General features: G+C 42.5%; 1 protein-coding gene across 1 annotated transcript in view; it reads right to left on the bottom strand.

Annotated features, from left to right (window-relative positions):
• Nucleotides 1-348: 348 nt before the first annotated feature.
• Nucleotides 349-24,381, bottom strand: part of DMXL1 (Dmx like 1) — a 288,913-nt gene continuing 264,880 nt past the window's right edge. Inside the window, exons 35-43 of the mRNA XM_073554312.1 lie at nt 17,221-17,342; nt 16,924-17,065; nt 15,452-15,512; nt 12,365-12,492; nt 9,880-9,972; nt 9,006-9,097; nt 5,721-5,773; nt 4,783-5,000; nt 349-3,159 (exon numbers count right to left, since the gene is read on the bottom strand). Coding sequence (XP_073410413.1) covers nt 2,935-3,159; nt 4,783-5,000; nt 5,721-5,773; nt 9,006-9,097; nt 9,880-9,972; nt 12,365-12,492; nt 15,452-15,512; nt 16,924-17,065; nt 17,221-17,342 — 1,134 coding nt within the window. The 3' untranslated portion in view covers nt 349-2,934. The remainder of the gene's footprint in view (nt 3,160-4,782; nt 5,001-5,720; nt 5,774-9,005; nt 9,098-9,879; nt 9,973-12,364; nt 12,493-15,451; nt 15,513-16,923; nt 17,066-17,220; nt 17,343-24,381) is intronic.

The raw sequence follows: 24,381 nt of genomic DNA, 5'->3' as shown, positions 1-24,381 counted from the left end.
CATTCCTTTACTTCTGTGAATGAGCCTGTATATAGGACACCACTATCACAATTATTTAGCTTCATGGAATACATGTTGGATACTCACAAACATAACACACTTGCCCCGGGTAAAGATTACCACTTGCCTGGCAGAGAAGGCTATAATACGATTCATTTCTTACACTGTTAAATGAAAGCTGCACTCATTTTTCTATGGGCTATAAAAACAGTTACAATAAATAAGGAAAAGCATTATCTTGAACCAATCATTGGTTTGTTGTACGAGGCCCACCCTCTATAAGTTTTATGTACTTGAAGTCCATATCCCCAACACTAAATTGTACAAAGCACCAAGGTCAAACCAGACTGCATGGTCTCTAAGTTTATTTAAAAGATGAGATACTTAGTACATGACAAATCACATTTCTTTATAATTCATTAGAAACTGAGATTAAAACACAATTGTTCCCATTGTTAAGCATATCATTCCCGTAATCTATTATATAATTTGTTTTAAACAGTCAATTATTAACACAGTTATGGTCAATGTTTCTTAGCGTTACACTAGATTTTAATCTTGGATTGTAGAACCCCATCTACTTTAAGTTATTGCACCTCTTAAGCTTATATTCAGAATTTTTGTGACTTTCCTAACAGTTTAAATAACGAAAATATAGTTTAAAAAGTCTTCCTTACTAGAGTAATTTAAAAAAAACCCAAGTCCTGAGAATGTTATAAAAGTCACATATGATCATTCACACCTAGACCATCATTACATTGCAGTCGCTATGCAGTATACGGTATAACCTAAGTGAAAGCATTGGCTAATGTACTGCAGACCATATTATTCTTCTGACGTATGGAAATATACAATTTAGGAGTTTTCTGCTGACGTCTAAAGATGATGAAAAATAGCCAATTGTGATCTACGTGGACAATGCTGCTACGTATTTCATGGCTTCATAATCAAGTGGAAAGCATGGACACCAGCTAATTATCACACATCTGTCTTGTAGCCCTGTTACAGGCAAATATACGGACAGAAGAGAAAAATGAAGATTGTTATATTAGCCAGGGAAGGTTTGTATCTTACCTTTTAGCCGGACCAGAATAAAGCACAGCTGGAATATTGGCTCTGCACACACTAGATCTAACCTATACAACTGCACTACTGGAGAAATAATTAAACGTTTGTTTGTGCTCGTGTTTTTTTTTGTCATATGTTTAAGACCCCACTAAAAATATGAATACAGGTGTGAATGTAGTTTTGCCAAAATTCCCTCCAATTATCCTAAAACAAACAGTAGGTCAGGGTGTGGACAGTTACTCTGATGAAACTAGGCTCTTTTCAGACAGATGGTTTTCTTCCATACACTTGAATGCTGCCATATTTTCCTTTTTTGTTTTAGCAATTGTGTTGGACCTAAAATGTTGTGGCTGCACTCACCACCTCCAGCCTCCCTTCATTTTGTTGATTAGATGCGATCCTGTGACATCCATCACCTAAAAGATTTACTTGTGTACAAAAAATGTTTCAGGTTTGTTATTGGGTGCCAGGTGTATGGAATAATGGTTGCACTATTCCACACGGTGAAAAATGTGTAAACCCTAATGCAACAAAGGCCAAACTGGCCACATTTGGTGAATGTCGGATTGTAAACCCATTCGAAAGGGTTATAAACATCGTATATGACCCGTGTAGATGATGTGACGACTCCGCACACCTTCATTGACCCCGCACACCTGCTGGCTGGTGTGTAGGGTTGTAACTTCATTGTGTGGTTCACACAGACACGGTGTCAGAAAAGAGAGTTAGCGATCACTGGTAACAATGAGGGAACAAAATGATCACAAGTGATTGTCTTCTCAAGGCTAGGAAATGATATAAGATTACACACCCTGCAGAACCAGGTTTAGTATTTTGTTTTATCCACTAAAATGCAAGACCTGAATCAGACTTACAGATTTTGATGACATTTTTCAACTAAAACCCAGGAGTGAATGCAAAACCTACTTCTATTAATTCCCTCAAAAAAAAAGGAGAAAAACTTAAACTGCATATGTGATTTGAGTCCCAGAATTTCCCCAGAAACGTGTTTGGTGTGTGCGCATGCACACGTGTGGCCCGTGGAAATGGGATATTGGATCTTATTGTAAATTTACTGGTAAATTTTCAGGCTTAGGTAAAAATCCTAAGTTTTGGCAAAGAAAAAAAAAAAAGAAAAGATGCTTGTACACCTTTCTATAAATCTTATAAATACAAAAAAACATTCCTGTAAAGCTGTAACACAGTTATGTAAGTGTGTTTAAAGATCATCAAAATAAAAATAAGCCAGCGACAAATACGATACGATTCTTTGTGGTGAATCAATTTAGGAAATTTTTTTTTCACATATATATTGGTAAATTAATACCTCAACTGTGTGTCCTATTTTATTTTTAAACGATCTTTAACAGCCCTAGAATATAATTTATCGCAATGTCTGTATATATAACTATGATAAGTAAATCTTATGGTTCAAATGTTATACACAATTCATAAAATAGCCTCTAAATGTGCAGATTTTAAAACACATGAGAAAACATTTTAGAAGAATAAAAAGAAAAAAAAACAGCAGCAGCACAATGTAGGAATATATATGTATATATCTTATTTTACATATTTATCCATTTTCCTATTTTAGGCAACATAGCATTCAATTGATGAATGATTGTGTTAATCATTTAAGGCATCAGTGCGTCAAGGGCAAAAACGGAAAAGAAAAACATTGATTGACAAAAATAAATACAAACTGAGAAAAGCATAATAGTGGCACATCTTTAAAGCATTGCACATTTCATCTGCCGGCCCCTAGTCTCACCCAATACATTACATTTTAATCCACCTTCAGTGCTTGTGCAGGACGATGCATTGGAAAGAGTCCACAGGGTTAAACTGTACAAAGTAAAAAGTTCAGAGAACAAATTTGACTTCATTTTTCAGAAGGTCGTTAATTGTACTAAATCGGTCCGGCAATACTCTCATTTTGACAGTTCCATCTGCACCACAGGAAAAGATGTGATTGGCGGGCCCGGTCTCGATCTGCATCACGCCGGTCCCGATATTTCTAAAGATGGACTGACGTGCATGCTCATTGAGGAAAGTGTGCATTAGATTGAAAGAGGTCAGGCTCCAGACCTGAAACAGAAAAAACAACACTTATTTCCATGTACATCTCACTATACAGCCTGGGGTCCTACAGCAGCTCCCCCTAATCTTTTCTGTGTAATAAACCACAGCTGACTTGTGATTTTTGCTGTATATGGAAATATAAGGAAGAGACTTTCTAGTCAGTCACATATTTACGGCGTCTGTACTTTATATTTAGACGCAAAAATTGTATAGATCCCATCTGAAGGAGGTTGGGAAATGTTTGGTGACAAATCTGTCACTAAATATTCCACATGTACAAAGCGCCATACTATGTATGTGTGAATAAGGTCTTATTCTGTCTCAAATCTTCAGTGAATGAAGCATCTGCTATACAAACCATTCCTCCTGATGGCTTTGCTTGCTTATAAGCAAATATACTTCTATAAGTTAGCAATATATAACAATATTTGGCTAGAGTAACAACCAGAACTTGCACTTTGTGCAAAGCAGCTCCTTCTTGAAGTATGTCTGTGACACTTTATAGCAGCAGCGATAAGGAGAAACTACACCCTGAGATTTTTTTTTCTGCTGTACAATGAACGTTGCAGGGAAAAAATAAAAAATTGACATGATACATAACTGCCCTTCAATATGTAGATTTGCTGCAGTGTACCACATATAGAGTGAGTTTACGTGATTCTATGCATAACTCATCTTTTAGGTCAGAACCATTTATGTTTGGCTGAAAGAGCAGGCCGGCTCTCCATCCGAGACATCAGACCGGCCCCCCATCCGAGACCGCTGGCTGGCCCCTTCATCTGAGAGAGCAGGCCGGACCCCATCCGAGAGAGCAGGCCGGCCCCCCATCCGAGACAGCAGGCCGGCCCCCCATCCGAGACAGCAGGCCAGCCCCCCATCCGAGACAGCAGGCAGGCCCCCCATCCGAGACAGCAGGCAGGCCCCCCATCCGAGACAGCAGGCCGGCCCCCCATTCGAGACAGCTGGCTGGCCCCTTCATCTGAGAGAGCAGGCCAGACCCCATCCGAGAGAGCAGGCCGGCCCCCCATCCGAGAGAGCAGGCCGGCCCCCCATCCGAGAGAGCAGGCCGGACCCCCATCCGAGAGAGCAGGCCGGACCCCCATTCGAGACAGCAGGCCGGACCCCCATTCGAGACAGCAGGCCGGACCCCCATTCAAGACAGCAGGCCGGACCCCCATTCAAGACAGCAGGCCGGACCCCCATTCGAGACAGCCGAGCCCCCCATTTGAGACAGCAGGCCGGCCCCCCATTCGAGACAGCAGGCCGGCCCCCCATTCGAGACAGCAGGCCGGCCCCCCATTCGAGACAGCAGGCCGGCCCCCCATTCGAGACAGCAGGCCGGCCCCCCTCTCTGAGACAGCAGGCCAGCCCCCCATCCGAGAGGGTGTATCGTATCACCAGGTCTTAACCCTGGGTTACAATGTAAATCATGACATTTTGTGCGCCATCAAGGAATAGTGAGAGATTTTAGCTCTAAAGCTTGCAGAATCTTGAATGCTGTAGTCTATGAATTGATAATAATAAAGACTATAATCCAAGAAAAAAGAAAATAAATAAGATAATATCCATCTGTAGATATTCTGATAGAACAGCACAGTATATAAAATTGTTCCTTTATGAACACCATACCTTAATGTTACCCTCTGCAGATCCGGTGACAAAATATTCTTCTGTTGTGTCAATAGCAATGGCCTTGACTGCAGAATCATGGCTTTGGAATGAATGCCGTTGCTGCCTCTGACGCAAGTCATATAAGCCAATGACACCCTTCCTTCCTCCAGATATCAAAAGTTGATTTTTTGGTGCATAAGCTATAACAGTTGCTCCACTATCATGGCAAAGGAAAGCTGAAAATACAAATGAAAAAAACACAACAATTTATTGATACTTAAAGTGATTATAATTTCAATATTTTGGCTGAGTTAGGGTTTTCCTAGAATAATGGTCCTCTGAGCTATGACAACTTATGTCCAAATGCATTGCTAGGGGTGATACATGGGGTTATCCTGCTCAGGATCCCCCTCTTTCCTACTTTAGGAGTGTATTTCCTGTTTTGAGGCACTTCAGCTATCTTAGTACTACATGGCTGGTCACTGATGTATATGGCCACCATGTAATACTCTATATTTCTCCTGCAGCAGCCACTTCAAAAACACTGCAAAAAAACGCTGAAAAACCCGGCTGAAAATAGTGACATGCTGCATTTTGCAAAAACATAGCTCTTTGACAAAACAAGCTGTGTTCGTGGGATTTCTGAAATCTCAGCCTTTACTGGTACAGTAAAACGCAGCTGAATATTTGCATAAAAAAACGCAGCAAAAATGCAACGTGTGAACAAAGCCTTAGGAAAGATAATATAGCCAAAGATTATTTGGTGAATGCCAGTATTAACAGGCTTATATTTGGGGCACAGATATCATACTGTATAATGATTTAGCTGAGAACACATCTCCTATAAGAGAAAAAGAAAGATCTGTCTTTGCTTTTGCTGACTTAATAAAAGAAATGTAATCAGATGTAAAACCATTAAGTGAAATGTGAATAGGGAGAGAAAGATAATTACTTACCATGAACTAAACTATTTGCCGGTGTAACCAATGTATCCCACAGACAGATATTTCTGGAAAAAACACAAAAATAGAAGGATATGTACTTATATGCAGTTATGCCTACACTTTGTATTTTGATATGGATATCAGGCGATTGGGTCACATATGGGACCATTATTGCATATTTCTAGTGCAGAATTATACACAGCCGCTGTCTGACAGTATATATAGATACAGAAGGGTATTTTGGGCCATGCCTCCATTGCTCTATGCCACGAGCTGCTCGGCAGTGATGCACAAGTAAACGACCATCATAGAAGGACGGTAATATAGTAATAGTAGTAATAGTAGAAAAGTGGCATCCACACTCATCAATAGAGAGCACTTATTTTCGGTCATACAAAAAGAAAAAGGTAGCTAAGAATAATACAAGCAAAATGGAGCAAGCATTTATGTATTTAGGAGACATTTCTTTCTTCTTCTGGTTTATGACCATAAATTGACCATATATATTGGTAAGCCTTCCGTAAAAGTGTCACAAGCCTCCTGTTGAAAGACAATGGAGACTTGCATAGTGAGGCTAAGTTCACACGTAGCGAAATTCCCGATGAAGTTACCGCGAGAATTCCGGAATTCCATTCCGCGGGAAAATCGCATTTTAAATTCCCGCGATTTTCCCGCGGAAAAACTAGCGTTTTGCAACGTATTTTCTAAGTGATCTGTAGCATCGCTTGGAGAACTGATTGACAGTTTGGTCACACTCGTCAAACATAGTGTTTGACGAGTGTGACCAACTTTTTACTATTGAGGCTGCCTATGGAGCATCAGTAGTAAAAACATCTAATGTTAAAAATAATTAAAAAAAAATCGTGTTATATTCACCTTCCGACGTCCCGTGCAGCGTCCCAAGGCCTCCGCGATGCTCCGACAGGTCCCGTTCCCAGTAATGCATTGCGGCAATGACCTTTGATGACGTCGCGGTCTCGACGAGACCGCTACAGCATCGCGAGACGCAAAGTCAGCAAAGGTCATCGCAATACATCACTGGGAACGGGAGCTGCCGCGTGTATCGCTGAAGCCTGGGGACGCTGCGCGGGACATCGGAAGGTGAATATAACCCGATTTTTTTATTTTAATTCTATTTTTTACAGGGAAATGGTACCCACAGCACGGAGGACAGTCTCCTCTCCTCCACACCGTGGGTACCATCCGCAAATGTTCTGCTTACTTTTCGCATGGTGGGCACAGCCACATGCGGAAACTAAACAGAAGAATGCATTCCTATGTGGGCAGAATCGCCGCGATTCCGCAAATTAATGAGCAAGCTGCGGATTTTTCCGCGATGCGATTCCACCGTGGGAGAATCTGCAGCATTAGCACAGCATTGCGGAATTCCGTAGGAATGCATGGGATGCTGTTTTTTTTCCGTTTTCGCGGTAAAAACCGCCGCTAAAATGCGAAAAAAAAACACGACGTGTGAACGCAGCCTAAGAGTCGTGAACTAAAAGTCATGCTATCCATGTTTTGAAAGCAGAAAAAATACAACCCAAACCAGAGTTTTACCTGTAATAAAGGTCAAGCATAATGAATAAGTGGGCAGGACAGAAGAAGCTGCAGATCACAAGAGTTAATAAAGTTGTAAAGGTTTGACGGGCGCTGCAGACTGTGACTGGCTGCAGCAGCCAAGTTACTAACAGCGTGTCATCAGAGAAACACACAATGACGCACTGTTCATGTCACCTGACCGCTGCATTCAATCACAGGTGAATAGTGTTATCATCACTTCTGATGTCACACCAGTTCATGGAGCAAACTGAGCTGGATCCACATGGGTGACTGCAAAAGGGTATGGGAGAGCTAATTTCAGAAATCTAAGCTGCCAGGCCTCTGTGTTTTAGCCAGGATAACAACTTTAATTAATTTCTTCTTTCTCTGGAGGTGAACAACAGACTGAACCCCTAAAAGAGGTCCTTCCTGTGTTTTACGTAATAGGTTGTCAGCTGTATGTTACAGCTGAGACCTGCTTCTGATGACACAGGCTCGGTTTCTGAGCCCGCACTATCACTATGCCATAAAAGTATGACCTTTCAAGATAATGCCTCCCAACAATGATGTAGCAAAGACTACAATCATTAAGGAATCTAGTACAGTCAACCACTCCCACAACTACACAATGCTATTTCTCCATGTGTTGTATAGATATTAAAACAAAAAAAAAAAAAAACAATGCACCAACATTTTCTGAAATTTTGTTGCAGAAAATATGTTTATTTTCTGTCCATTTCATTGCAAAGGGTAAAATCTGTGATAATAGCTACAGCATAAAGTGACACGTTTATGTTGCAGATTTTCTCTGCAGAATGTGACTGCGATTTCTTGAAGTCTAATTTATAATTCTGTATTGTAATATACAGATTTTTAACCCACTCTGAATCTGATATGTGGTAACGTACCTTAATAATAAATTAATAAAAAATACATGCAGTAAGTTATAAAGGATTTCCGTTTAGGGATTTAGATTGAATTAATGAAAACTTTTTGTCCTGTAATCTTCACAGAACTAATAGGAAACTACAACTCCACCTCTGGTTGCCAACAGTAGGGAGTATTACCGGGGCTATGACAATGCTACACAGAACAGTCATTACCACCAAACCTGCATGAGGCTAGGTTCACATTGCGTTAGAGGCATCCGTTTAACGGATCCGCTAACGCTGATGTCATTTTTTACATCTTTTGTGTCCTAGCGCTAACGCTATGCGCTAACGCATGGTAGCATTTTGCTACCATGCGTTAGCGATACAGGTCTATGCACAGCGAATGCGTCCGTTCGCTGTGCGCTAGACCTGACGCATCCGAAAACACTGCAGACCGCGTTTGAGGGTGCGTCAAAGTAACGCATCATCACTAACGCATGCCGATATCGGCATGCATTAGGATGCGTTACTATAATTGCGGCCAATGGGTGCGTTAACGCACCCGTTACATAGCGTTAGTGCAGCTATGTAACAGATGTGCTCAACGCATGGCCCCTAACGCAATGTGAACCACCCTTAACAGTAAATGCAGGCTTTTTTTTGTCTTTCCATCTATCAGGAAATTTTGAGGTAACCTGTAAACAAGAGGGAAGCAACAAACACATTACTACAAGATAAACTCTGCATTGAAGGCTTCCCTTCTTTTCAATAAAAGAAGACCGTGTCTTAGCAGAAACAAGATACTGTATTTTTAAAAAGAATACAGGATACCTTAAACGTACTTACGTACCAAACACATACATATATGAAAATAGCTTTCAATTACCTGTTATCACTTGACTGCCCAGCCGTTGCTATCAGAGAAGATGAACTTATGAAAACAAAATCATTGGCGGTTTTGTTATGACATTGCCATGTCTATACAAAGAAAAAGAGAAAAAAATAGCTTGCATGAGGGGTTTATAGAAAAACACATTCATCTAACAGCATAAAGCTTGTATGTCCATTTCACATTTGCTGTGTTTTTTTAGCCAGGTACTTCAGTTGCTTCATACAGGCCCATGTAGCTAGCTAGACTAAATTCAGCCAAATCTGTCAATATTGGCAGGATCGGCCTCCATTCTTACGCATATTGGGGTCTCTCGACTCTCCCCTGACAGGTGATGTCGGTGCAGAGAAGGATCTGGCCTGATGGATATCCACTGCATTGTAGCACGGATGATCCTTTTGTTCTCCAGGAAATAATCTGCTGCAGAGGAGTCTGGCAAAACTCTTTCATATAGAGCAGAAGAGCATCCGGCCGAGACAAGCATTCCCGTGTGTGCAGCAATCGGGGTAGGTAGCTGTCAGGCTAAAGATTTTTCAGGCAACTGCTGTCTGATGCGCATGTTCACTATCGGATGGGCTGCCAAAGGCCCACCAGTAATATTAATTTTGGAAAGCCACTGTTCAGTTTTATGCACATATTACATTACCCTCATCCACATATTTACCTCTGCTTCTATATAATAATAAACTGGTAGTTTGGTAAATAAATGAACTGTTCCCTGGTGGTCCAGTCCAAGCTGGTGTATGGGGGCCCTAAAATCTTAAAACATACTGGGGGCCAAAGAAGGTTATGGGTGCTGATAGTCTATAAAGAACGCTGCATTATATATGCACACTATATGAGCAATGAGGAAAAAAAAAAAACAAGTTACCATGTATGGCTTGGCAGGACCACCACTAGCTGAACTGTATTTCCAGTTGGTCTGATACAGACTGATAAATCCATCAGCATCAACAATTCCAAACTGTAAAAAAAAGAAGAAAAAAAAATATCAATTTGGCATGTACATTGATCGGTGCAGATTTAGCATAGCCAAAATAGTCATATCACTCTTGGCCATTGCAAAGCTTGTATATGGCGGTAATGCTGGTAACAGTGAGTTTATCATTTCATTATGATAGGTTGAGGACTTGTGCCAAGTGCTTAAAGCAACACTCCAGCATTTTTTTTTTATATTGCAGTGCTGGAGTGGTGCTTCTAATCTAAGGACTCTGCCTCTTACTCTCATACTCACCCATCTCCATCTTAACCTTTTATCACCGCCAACCGGATCGCTCTAGTGTTTCATGGAGAGAACTAGAGGTCACAACTAAATATAAGTCTATAAGGCTAGTTTCACATTTGCGATTGGATGCGCAGCGGACGCTTGGCGTGAAGCTCCGCCCACTGCCGCGCCTCTTCCGGTCAGCTCCGCCTATGGGCGCATGCCGCTACATGCGGACTGCGTACCCTATCTTTAGCATTGGGTACGCAGGCCGTGCGCAGGTATGCTTTTGTTGCATTTTGGTGCGCTCGCTGCACTTTCAAAAGGACGCATGCGGCGGCAAAAGCATACCTGCGCACGGCCTGCGTACCCAATGCTAAAGATAGGGTACGCAGGCCGCATGCAGCAGCATGCGCCCATAGGCGGAGCTGACCGGCAAGAGGCGGAGCTTCACGGTGAGCGTCCGCTGCGCCTCCAAATGCAAATGTGAAATTAGCCTAAGATCCTTGCTGTGTCTCTCATTATGAGATTCTTCAAGAAAAGTGAGATAAAACCTACAAACTCTGTTATTAGTCTATCGCCAGCTATGCATGGTGTTACAAAGAGGAAAGCAAAACTCAAAATAATTTTTGCAATAAAGTTTAAAAAAAAATTGGTAAAAGCACCAAAGTAGTATTAGTAGTTTAAAAAAAAAAAGTCTCGAAAGCTATTCATATTCTCTAGCATGTAGATTTTTGGAGTTGTTAAATCTTTTGATGCAAGTATTATTTTGGGAGCTTCGCTTTTTTGGATTTAAAGGGAATCGGTCCACCCCTCTGAGACGTATATGACCTATTAATATGGGCAAACAGGTCATAGAAATGTTACACTAGTCTACCTGTATGCCTCATATTAATGGTCTTGTTGTGGAGAAATGTTATATTCTGTCTTTATGATATTGATTTCTTCCAGGCTCAGGGGCGTGTGGTGCCTGGAAGAAATCCCTGCCCCCTGAAATCATTACAATACTACCCCCTTCCCATGCACGTCAGTTATGGTTCTGGAATCCTGCGCCCTTCTTTAAATAGCTCTAACATTTTGTTTGGATATTCAAATAATGTTTGCCTATTTTTTATATGATACATTGGGCTTTGTATCATTTTTACTCTCACTTTATTTTTTGCTATTATTGGGAAAAATGTAAAGAAAAAGCAGAGCTTACGGGTTCCCTTGGACCGAGCAGCTCTTGTTCATTACCTTCATCCAGTGATCACATTATCATTGGGTCTGTGGAAAGTAGTGCTCTCAGTCTTTCCCAATCTGTATACACAGGGCTTGTTCAGTGTTGTTTACATAGTTATCAAGAAGGTAGATATGTTAATAAACCATCTCTAAATATCTAGAAACTAGTCTGAACAGGTGCATACCAAAAAGAAGGCTTACATATTGAAATGGTTGCACTCAATTGCATTAAGGCAAATTTAGGAAGAACACATGAGATACTTAGCACAAAATTTGGCCAAAAAATGTGAGCCCATTCACCAACGTCAAGGTGATCTCACTGAATGGGTCCCTGACCTGACTGCCTAATGTGAACACTGCCTAATGTGCAACCATTTCCTCATTTTGATAAATAAACCATCTTTGTCTTCTCGTGGGGAGTCAGCCTGTGTCTGACAGTCAGATTCCCGCCCCAACAATTGCATGATCTACTGGAAGCAGCTTACTCTGCTCTGACGTTTTAGAATGTCAGATCAGAGCGAAGTGTAGTTCGGAACTGGATAAGGAGAACCTGTCACTTGCCATAAATATACAATTTTTTTTTTAACCTGGTGTGAATACTGCTGTTTTCTTGAAGATGACAGGTTTATTTTTTGTTCCCATGCCTCTCAGTTCCTGCTCATCCTTCCCTGTATGTAAACTGGACTCAATTTTTCTTTGTGGGCTTCTGTTGCCTATCTCACCCAATTGGCTAATAAAACCATATTTACATACAGAAAACTAAGGACCATATCTCAGGATTGAGAGGCGCAGGAATAAAAAAGTCAAGAAAAAAGTTGTAAGAACACCATTCAAAAAAAAAATTACATATTAATAGCAAATTACAGTTTGTAGTTGACTGAGCCAAATAATTAACAACTAGATTTCTATGTCACACAGAAGAAGGTATTACCTTGTTCCCTTGGTGGTTAAACTTTATGCGAGTTATTCTGGAATTTCCTCCTGTCCTGAAGCAAGTTATCTGCTGAGCGTGACCCCATTCAAACATCCTTACACTGCCATCTTGAGCACCAGTGAGATCTACATCAACATACAAATGATAGGAAATTGTTACATAAATAGATAAGGTGCCTCTTGGAATGATACATAGATTTCTGGGTTTTTCATCCCTTTCCCACTATTGCCAAATGTTATTTTTTCCTCCCTTACTTCTAAAAGTCATCATTTTTTTTCCTTCTACAAAACCAAACAAGGGCTTGTTTTCTGCAGAACGAGGTATAGATTTGAATAACACCATTAATTTCACCATGTAATGTACTTAAACACAAGAAAGCAGTTTTAGTGATTGAAAATAAATAAGATGTAAAAATAATTTGTGTCCTCATTTCCTGTGACTTGTAACGTTCTTAAACATCAGCGACTGGAGCAAGCTTTGGTTGCTGTTGTTAGCACTGAGTGTTGGCAGTATAACAGCTCTATCACCCAGGAAAGCTATGTGAGATTAAAGGCATTTAGGAAAGCTGGGTTACCACCAAAAAGATTTTACAGAGTTTTAAGTAAACTATTGTCTCTGTCTGGATTTTTTTTTAACTGTAAATTTTAATTAATGATGATACATCAGTTATTAACAGATTTAGAACAATCACAACTGTCTTTTACAATCATAAGCAGAGAAAGTCAGAAGACAATCAATACCTCTTCCAACAAACCGAAAAGAGAAACTAAGGCAGTTTGTAAAAAAAAAAAAAAAAAAAAACAATCTGACACAAAAGTAACCTTAACATGGACATACAAAAAGAGTAAAAGACAAGAGACACACCACGGGGAGGGGAAAAGGAAGTTAGAGGAAGGGGGAAAGGAAGCACCCGTAGGAGGGGAGGAGAACGATGATCAAATATTGATCTATTCTGATCTTTGTGCCCAGAAGTAATCCCAAGGAGCCCAAGCCGAGTCAAAATACTGCACCCTTGCGTTAAGTACTCCATCAGTCTAATGTCATTAATTCTGTGGAGTAGATGGGAGAGGGGCGGTGGAGAAGTCTGTCTCCAGTTAAGAGCAATCAGACATCTAGCAGCAGTAAGAAAGTGAAGTAACAGCTTTGCCGCCCTCTTCCCCATTATCTTATATTGATTCTCTTTATAGAGGGTACACATAGATGATTTAGCAGTCTTTTCCCAAATAATATGGTTAAAACTAAAAGAGAAAGAGCGCAATAGGGTCTTACCCAAGTAAAATGGATATAAATCAAGCTATTATACTCACCAATAACAGGAGAGTTTCAGGCACAACGGAATAGAGGTCAAGCTGCTGCACATCCAAATGGCCACTCAGTGACCATAAATCATTAGATTTACAAAGAAAGAATTTTTGGATTTAAACGTGCGCTGCTAGACAAACGACTCCTTGCAGATTATATACTTATATACTTTTAATTCCCAACGCGTTTCGAAGTTAACACTTCTTCCTGAGGAAGAAGTGTTAACTTCGAAACGCGTTGGGAATTAAAAGTATATAAGTATATAATCTGCAAGGAGTCGTTTGTCTAGCAGCGCACGTTTAAATCCAAAAATTCTTTCTTCCCAAATAATATGCCACTTCTCTCCGAGAATAGATTGCCATCTGCTCATATAGGGATGTTTTGGTTGACGGCCGTCTCGAGGGAGACAGAATTTTATAGATTTCTGAAATTAAGCCTTTAGTCGCTGTCCCCCTCCTACAGAGCCTCTCAAAATCAGTTGGCAGGGAGATTCCTATAGAACCAAAAAGGGAAGAGGCAAAATACTTGATCTGTAAGTATTGGAAAAACTCTCTGTTAATAACAGAGAATTTAGATTTAAGATCATCAAACGGAAGAAGCTCAAGCGTGTCCCCGTCTCTGTCTGGATTTTGATATAATGGCAGATACGTCAGTTGTGTAACCTGTCACTATCTCCAGTGTAAGCCATTTGTAATTCCCTGTAGAGAAAATGTAGTTGGTGCGGACAGGGTCAGATAGCTAAGGAGTCATGAGGTCTCAGGAAGTCAGAGTAACTTTGTATCTATGTTTCTCAACTTAAGTGTACGTGAGTAAAGGCCCCGTCACACTAATCCATCTCGGTAGCGAGATCGCTGCCGAGTCACAACTTTTGTAACGTAAGAGCGATCTCACCAGCGAGATCGCTGTGTGTGACAGTGATCAGCGAGCGGCCCCCCTGCCGGTATCGCTGATCGCTGGAAGAAACCTCTGGACATTTCTTTGGTCGCTGGTCTCCCGCTGGCCAGCACGCATCGCTGTGTGTGACTGGCGGGAGACCAGCGATCAGGTGTAAAAAATAATAAAAAAAAATAAAAAACTATAGTTATTCTCACCTTCCGACGTCCCGTTCAGCCATCCTGCCTCATTCCACGCTCCGGTCCCAGTGATCCTTTGCACGAATGACCGCGAGACTTTGTTATCCCTCGAGACCGTGACATCTCGCGGTCATTCTCGCAAAGGATCACTGGGACCGGAGCGTGGAGAGAGGCAGGATGGCTGAACGGGACGTCGGAAGGTGAGAATAACAATATTTTTTAATTTGATTCTATTTTTTACAGGGATGGCCAGCGATGCCGGGCGCTCGGCATCGCTGTGCTGATCCCTGGTGAAGCTGTCTGTGTGACAGCTCACCAGCGATCACATAGTGACTTACTAGAGATCCTGACACCTTGATATCGGTGTCGGGATCGCTGGTAAGTCGCTTAGTGTGACGGGGCCTTAAAACCCGAAAAATGTTTAGGTAGTCACTAGATGGCAGAGGTGTTGACTCTTGTTTTTGCTGTGTACAAGATAATAAAGCTGGTCAGATTAAACAATAAAGCATTGTGCAGGAGTTATCTCTGTACAAACCATCCAACCCAAAATTATCTAATAAAATATTTCAGTGGAAACATGTCTAAAGTTGCAGACTGCATTTTAAACTAGACAAAAAACATCAAGAAAGCCCCTGGCGAATCATCATGTATAGCATGTAAGATAAAATAAAAGAAAGAAAATCCACTCAGGTTTCTTTCAGTCACTTACAGTAAGGCAGTGTTGGATGTGATGCCATTCTTCGGACATCTTTAATTTGCTTTTTTATCATCTGTAAAAAAAAAAATTAAAAAAAAATTATTTGACTTTCCTCGTGCACAATTTACATAAAAGAATAAAATAATTTGCACGTAGAAAATATTAAATGCATTTCCAAATTACCAATAGATTACAATATTTTAAGTTGGGCTCTGTTCAAGTATTGTCTTTTGCTTCTGTCGGAACACAAGTGACAAACCGTGGCATGTCAACCACTGACCATCACGTGTACATACATGTATCTACACCCCACAGTGTATTCATTTACAAAAGAAAAGGGAGTATAACACATTTTATTTTTAGCATTCTCGGGCTTTTGAACACATTCAGTATTTGCACCAGGAACCTTCAAGGGACTGTCCAGACAATAAGAAAAGTTACCCAAAGGCTTGGAGTTGTAAAAAAAAAAAAAAAAAAAAAAAACCCAAACACCCCACAAAGTGTCACTCACATACTGACAGCCACCTGGATCCTGCGTCAGATGCTCTGTGGTCTATGCCAACACGGGTAGAGGAGATATCTCCGTTCCACCAGTAGCAGGACCACTGCGGCCTGTGAATGCATGTAGTGGTCTGGTGACTTGAGACACAAGTCAAATGCTTTTCTGATGATGCACTGGTAAAGTCACATGACAGATGCAGCCAGTCACAGACCAGAGCGGACCTGCTACTGTTGGAACGGAGAGAACTCCTACTCCCGTGTCAGCACAGACCATGGAGCGGCCTGCACTGGATTCCAGGTGGGTGCCGATAGAGAAGTAAAGGTACTGTCACACTTAGCGATGCACCAGCGATCCCGACAACGATATGGATCGCTGGTGCATCGCTAAGTGGTCGCTAGTGAGCTGCCAAACAGGCAGATCTCACCAGCGACATAGCAGCGGTCGGGGGTCGCTACTTACCTGTCAGACGAGGCGATCCTGACGTCCTCCCGCCCGCGTCCACGCGTCGTTCATCTCCACAGCAGGAAGCCCAGCAGGAAGCTGACGATGAGAAACGGCCCAGGCCGTTCTCGCGCGATCAGCTATAACCAGCGGGGGAGCCGGTCGGAGGTAAGTATCACACACAGCGATAACGCTAGCAATATTGCTGCTACGTCACAAAACCAGTGACGTTATAGCGATATTGCTAGCGATATCGCTTAGTGTGACGGGGCCTTAACACTCTGCTTTTTTTTTGTTTTGTTTCTACAGCTCCAAGTCCTTGTTGAATTACTTCTTTTCCCCAGATAACCACTTTATTCTGAATAACACCTACAAAGATATTATGGGTTACACAGCAGTGACATTGTTGGATTTACATACTTTTATGTCAATTAATGTTAGTTATTATTGTACTTATGCACCTATAGTATTTTGGACATTTAACATGGAAAACACTGGGATGCCCTTCTACATACCCCCCACTCCCACAGATAATACATACCACTGATGCACCTCTTCCAGTCTGAACTCCTCCTAGCCAGGGCATATTTATAGGTGTTCCTGGATTACTATGTGTGTAAGGAGTTGAGCCTTGAACTGCAGAAAGATCATCCCGAGTGTGTACAACTAGAAAATCGTCAGGTCTGCAAAAACACATCATGGGACACAGCAAGATAAAGCCATCAGTAAAGAACCAGTACAACAGTAAACCACCATGATCATATTTACACATAGATACTGTAAGTTCAGATAATTATGGAAGCCATCAAATACTATAATCATGAAAACAAACATATACCCTTTATTTTCCATTTCATAGTCATCATCAATCCAAGAAAAAATCTGGGTGGCCAAGATCGCAGACACATCAAGCTCCTGGATGTCATGGCTAGAAGCAATTGCAACACAGTTTCCGTTGGCCTAAAAAACATAAATGTAGACAATAGACTTCAATAGACAAAAGCCAAAATCAAACGTACAAAGGAGGAATTGACAATGGAATCGTTTGCCCAAACCTAGAGGAATACAGATCACTTTCTGCTTTTTATATACGGAAGCGCCAATAAGAAGTCAGCAATGATGAATTTAAGCTGGTGATCAAAGGCACACGAACACAGCGTGAATGTTTATTTTGACGGGGAGAGAAGAAAAAGCTGCTGATGGACACCTCAGTCTGTCACCCGAGCAAACAGACACATTAGTAGCTATAGGAAACCTATAAAATGCCACCATTATACAGTGTAGCACGTGATTTCTCAGAGATTCATCTGGACACATCTGGCAGTGCTTTATGTCAGCAGAACAAACGTTCAATCATATTGAACTGTAACCAGCTTGTTCTCCCTCCAACTCCACCCCCAATATTGGTGGACTGCTGAAAGGACCTTATAGATGAGGTGAAAAATCAGTGAATGACCAGCTGTAGGCTGAAGACACTCAACTTTTCTTCAATATCCCATCCTGCAAGGATATCAGGAAATTGATCAATGCGTCAGGTTAGAGAGGTATAAAAACACAGAAACCTCTTTGTATGTGGCCCTTTTCTTTAACTACATACAGTGCGTACGGAAAGTATTCAGACCCCTTTACATTTTTCACTCTTTGTTTCATTGCAGCCATTTGATAAATACAAAAAACTTCATTTTTTTTCTCATTAATGTACAGTCTGCACCCCATCTTGACCAAGAAATACAGAAATGTAGAAATTTTTGCAAATTTATTAAAAAAAGAAAAAATGAAATATCACATGGTCAATAAGTATTCAGACCCTTTGCTCAGACACTCATATTTAAGTCACATGCTGTCCACTTCCTTTTGATCCTCCTTGAGATGGTTCTACTCCTTCATTGGAGTCCAACTGTGTTTAATTAAACTGATAGGACTTGATTTGTAAATGCACACACCTGTCTATATAAGGCCTCACAGCTCACAGGGCATGTCAGACCAAATGAAAATCATGAGATCAAAGGAGCTGGCCAAGGAGCTCAGAGACGGAACTGTCACAAGGCACAGACCTGGCCAAGGTTACAAAAGAATTTCTGCAGTACTCGATTCCTAAGAGCACAGTGGCCTCCATAATCCTTAAATGGAAGAAGTTTGGGACCACCAGAAGTCTTCCTAGACCTGGCTGGACAGCCAAACTGAGCAACTGTGGGAGAAGAGCCTTGGTGAGAGAGGTAAAGAAGAACCCCAAGATCACTAATCACTGTGACTGAGCTCCACAGATGCAGTAGGGAGATTGGAGAAAATTCAACAAAGTCATCTATCACTGCAGCCCTCTAGCAGTCGGGCTTTTATGGCCGAGGGACCCGACGGAAGCCTCTCCTCAGTGCAAGACATATGAAAGCCCACATATGAGTTTGCTAAAACCCCCCCCCCCCCCCCAAAAAAAAAACACAGATGAAGGACTCCCAGACTATGAGAAATAAGCTTGGTCTGATGAGCAGAAGATAGAACTTTTGGTGATAATTCTAAGTGGTATGCATGGAGAAAACCAGGCACTGCTCACCACCTGCCCAATACAATCCCAACAGGGTAACGTGGTGGCAGCATCATGCTATGGGGGTGCTTTTCAGCTGCAGGGACAGGATGAATGGTTGCAATTGAAGGAAACATGAATGCGGCCAAGTACAGAGATCTGGAAGAAAACCTCTTCCAGAGTGCTCTGGACCTCAGACTTGGCCGAAGGTTCACTTTCCAACAAGACAATGACCCGAAGCACACAGGTAAAATAACAAAGGAGTGGCTTCAGAACAACTCTGTGACCATCCTTGACTAGCCCAGCCAGAGCCCTGACCTAAGCCCAATTGAGCATCTCTGGAGGAACCTGAAAATGGCTGTCCACAAACTTTCACCATCCAACCTGATGGAACTGGAGAGGATCTGCAAGGAAGAATGGCAGAGGATCCACAAATCCAGGTGTGAAAACTTGTTGCATCATTCCCAAGACGACTCACGGCTGTACTAGCTCAAAAGGTGCTTCTACTCAATACTGAGCTAAGGGTCTGAATACTTATGACCATGTGATATTTCAGTTTTTCCTTCTTAAATTTGCAAAATTTTCTACATTTCTTTTTTTTCAGTCAAGTTGGGGTGCAGAGTGTACATTAATGAGAAAAAAAATGAACTTTTTTGAATTTACCCAATGGCTGCAACAAAACAAGAGTGAAAAATGTAAAGGGGTCTGAATACATTCTGCACCCACTGTATAGTCATCATTTTGAGAGATTTTCTATACTGAAATATTGTTACCGTAAATGACCACTGTACAGCAGTGTCGAAACTTCACATGTGCAGCATGTTACAGGGCTTAACCCTTTTCTGACTGCAGACGGGATAGTACATCAGCAGTGAGACTCCCCTGCTTTGAAGTGGGCTCCGGCGGTGAGCCCACCTCAAAGCCGCAACATGTCAGCTCTGCCCGCGCCTATTAACTAGATAAATTCCGCTGTCAAGCGCTGACAGCGGGCATTTAACTAGCACTTCCGGTCATCGAGCTGGAAGTGAGCTCATCGCCGACCCCCGTCACGTGATCTGGGGTCGGCGTCCCGTTGTCTTGACAACCAGAGGTCTCAGACACCTCTATGGTTGTTGCAGGCACTCAAAGTAATGCAGTAAATCTGCTACATATGGGCGATCTGCTCATCGCACATATGTAGCAGAGCCGATCGAGTTCTGCATGCTTCTAGCCTCTTATGGCTATTGAAGCATACGAAAAGTAAAAAAAAATGTTTGAAAATTAAATATATAAAAAAAAAAGCTAAAAGGTCCAAATCACCCCCCTTTCACCCCAATCAAAATAAAACATTTAAAAAAAAAAAAAAAAAAAAATCACACATACATATATTAGGTATCGCCGCGTTCAGAATCGCCCGATCTATCAATAAAAAAAGCACTAACCCGATCGCTAAACGGCGTAGCAAGAAAAAAATTCAAACCGCCACAATTACGTTTTTTTGGTCGCTGCGACTTTGCATTAATATGCAATAACGGGCGATCAAAAGAACATATCTGCAGAAAAGTGATATCATTAAAAACGTCACCTCAACTACAGGTTCCGGCGCCAGCGTGGCTGCAGCGGGGTGAGGGAGCTCCGCGCTTCAGCCTGACATTGACCGCTGGCTCCGAAGCACGGGCGGCGAGAGCAGAGCTGCGGGAGCACGTGGGACGGCAGGAGAGATCCCCAAGATGGCGACTGCAGCAGCGCCACAGAGCGGGAAGTTCAGGAGTAAGGGAAACCCGGAGGTGCAGCTGAAAACACCCAGGTCAGAACGGGGAGAGACAGGGGGAACCCGCATAAGCCCCAAAGGAGACTGCTGGTCGGAATCACAGAGCGGGGAAGGTCCGGTGACAGGGACGCTTATACAGGGAGACCGCAGGGAGCTGGAAAGAGAGGTGGCAGGATACCTCACGGGAGATATAAAATCTGCAGTGAAGGACACAGTAAAAGACGCTTTAGAAGAGATCCACGAAATATCAGCGCAACATGCCAGCAGGCTGGAGCACTTGGAGCAGAGGGTGTCGGATATGGATGATAGGACAATTCAGCTTGAACAGGAGCTGGAAGTGTCCCGAAAACAGGGCACATGGCTGAGGGACAAACTTGAGGACCTAGAAAACAGGTCCCGAAGAAATAACCTGCGGCTAGTGGGGCTACCCGAATCTGTCACATATCAGCAACTCAATGACATTTTTGAACAAGAACTGCCTACAGCCCTAGGAATACAAGAGAAGTGCAAGGTGGAAAGAGCACACAGGGTGGGCCCGCCTGGAGGGATCATGGCCAGAGACACGCGCCTAAGTGGAGCGGGGCACGGTGACCAACGTACTCAGAGACCTCACCAGGCTATTGCAAAGTATCTGGATTTCAAGGATAAGGACAAAATTCTGCGCCTTTTTAGGGCCAGGTGACAGCCACTCATGCTCCAAGGACATAAGGTTGTCATCTTTGAGGATTTTTCACCAGAAGTCACTAAAAAACGCAGGGCCATGTCATCTCCCACGAGATCTCCCAATGGATGTCGCGACGAGGAAACAAAGTAAGGAAAGCGGCAACCGCTCAGACCGCCTGAAGACATGAGAGCTCCACTAAGAAGGCTTTTCTACAAGGGCATCTCCAGACAAGAGGATCTCATTGATGGTGTCTGTTGATGTTGTACCTTAAATTATTGCGTGATTACTCGAAAGTGAAGAAGGTCTAACGAACTTTTGAGAATTGCTGCAGCACGCTCATCCGGACACGTAGATATAAGTTGATTGTACTCCATCCGTTCCCAATTTTTATGTCTTTATATTTCCAAAGTTTTTCTTTTTCTTTATATATAGCCGGTACTGCAACTATGCCAAGTTGGCTAGGTTGAGGAGAAGGTAGTGGAGGGCCATGTTGGAAAAAATGGAAGTACTAGTGATATACATGGCAAGGGGGGGGGGGGGGGGAAGGGAAGGGATGGGTGGTGAAGGGAATGTTGAAAATGTTTCCCATGTTGGGGTATTCAGTTCGGGGACTAGTTGGGTTTGGCTTGATATGTGCTGTAACACTTTAGATGCTTTTGTCAAGATTTGGTTCACTTCTCATAACACTCCTGGAGGCGGACTTTGGCTATCCCGCCCAATACTTTTTACACAGACAGATCGCTTGTCATTGAGCCACATTGTTACCACGAATGGTTAAGATCATAACATGGAATGTTAAGGGTCTCAAGACTCCGGAAAAAGATCCTTGGTACTCAGGCACCTGAAGAGATTGCGTGGAGACATAGTCCTGCTCCAGGAGACACATTTGCCTCAACATGACATGTTCCGCATGCAGAGACTTTGGGTGGGAGAGGTTTATGGGTCGGGAGCCAAGGGAAGGCAGGCAGGGGTGATCATTCTGGTCAACAAAACACTTCTGCACAAACTGGTAACATACCAACATGAGGATCAAGGAAGTCATGTCTGAGTAGTCTTAGCAACTCCTAGCGGAATATTAATGTTTATGCCCCCAACTCAGCCAGGGATGTGTTTTTCCAAAAACTTTGCACCTCAATTATGACTTCTGGCGCACATAACTTGACAATTGGAAGAGACATGAATGAGGTAATGCTGGATTCGGAGGACAGATCGAAAAGTGGGAGGGGTGGAAGCAGCTCTTCAATGAGGAGGGGAAACTCTCCTCTGTGCAATTTTGCAACTGATCTAATAACCAGGGATGTGTGGAGACAACATTACCCAGTCAAGCGGCAATACACCCACTATTCACACCTGCACAATTCATGGTCCCTTATTGACATGTTCCTGGTTAGCGAGAGCCTAAATGCAAAGGTTAAGGAGGTCAAGATAGGTGATTAGTTATTTCAGATCATGCTCCAGTTGCCCTGACCTTATTTGATTTGCACCAAAAAGGCTCGGACGTAATATGGAGGTTCCCTCATTTCTTAAAAAAAGACAAAGACTTCTCCAAACTTTTGGGAGAGTGGTGGTCAGAGTATTTGCATCACAACCACCAATCCACAACGGATCACACACTAATCTGGGAGGCGGCTAAAGCCATTCTCAGAGGTAGAATAATAGCACATACTTTAATGATAAAGAGGAGAGTGACCGACCAATATTTAAAGACAAGTAACTCTGTTAGACAAGCGTACAATAAGTTTCAAGGGCACCCCATTGAGGTCAATAAAAGAGCTTGGTTGGAAGCGAAGTCAGAATTTGACACGTGGGCCAGAAAGAAGGAGATGTAGGAGGAAGTCATTGAGGGATGCCGAGCTCCACAGGTTTGGTGACAAAGCTGGACGCATGATGGCTAACCTAGCCAAAGGTAGACATCCAGGAACTCAAATAGCAGCACTCAAAAGACAAGATGACTCCATAACAACTGACCCGCGAGAAATAAAAAGCATTTTGGGGAGGTTTTACGCTTCTCTATACGAACCCTGACGGTCTGATCAGGTGCAGGGAAGGAGATGGCTGGAGGGTGTGGAACTCCCGTTGATCTCTGAAACTGATCTATTAGAGTTAAACAGAGAAATAACGGAGGAAGAGATTTCTAGAGTTATTGGGGATCTAAATATTCATAAAGCCCCTGGGCCGGATGGGTTTGACGCCAGCCTCTATAAAATTTTGAAGGACCAGATCGCCCCGCATTTGAAAAGTCTATGCAATGATTTCCTAAGAGGCCAAGCCATTTCTGATCACATGAACACAGCCTATATTAAACTCATCCCAAAGGGCGATAAACCCACTGATAGGACGAAAGTTGGCCAGGTTATCTCTTTGATCAACCAGGATTTAAAAATTGTGGCAAAAATTATGGCAGACAGACTGGCAAGGATTCTTCCTAAATTATTGGGACCTGAACAAGCGGGATTTGTGAGGGGGAAATCGGCAGTAGGGCACATAAGACATTCAATGATGGTGCTGGAGGCAATGAGGCTGGGAGACCATCGGGGAGGAGCTCCAGCCATGGTCATGCTAGATACAGAAAAAGCGTTTGATAGTGTGGGGTGGCCATGGCTGGAGCAGGTGCTGGACAAGTTTGGTGTGCAGGGAGGATTCAGAAACCTCTTGTCCTCGATATATACTAATCCCAGGGGCAGAGTTCACACACCGGGGTTTCTGTCAGACATAATATCATTAGGGGGAGGTACGAGACAGGGCTGCCCCCTTTTGCCGCTTGTCTAATCTAGCCATTGAGCCGCTGGCCAGGTTTATCAATGCGGGCCCAAGCTTCCAGGGGATTAAAGTGGGCGAAAGAGAGATAAAATCTAGTTTCTTTGCGGACGATATTATTCTTTATATGGCAGACCCAAGTAGAGACCTTCCTGGCTTAATGAGGGAGTTGGATACCTTCGGAGAGATATCAGGGTTTAGACTTAATAAAACTAAGTGCGAGGCTATGTTTCTTACTCATAGGCCTCAAGGAATTGACCAATTAGAATGGGGACAGGCTTCCATACATGGCATACCAATAGCAAGCAAG

Source organism: Dendrobates tinctorius, unplaced genomic scaffold, assembly GCF_039654945.1.
Source record: "Dendrobates tinctorius isolate UK_male_01 unplaced genomic scaffold, ASM3965494v1 ptg000003l, whole genome shotgun sequence".
Classification (NCBI taxonomy): Eukaryota; Metazoa; Chordata; class Amphibia; order Anura; family Dendrobatidae; genus Dendrobates; species Dendrobates tinctorius.
Note: the sequence above shows the minus strand (reverse complement) of the source record. Positions and strands in the feature narration are given on the sequence as shown.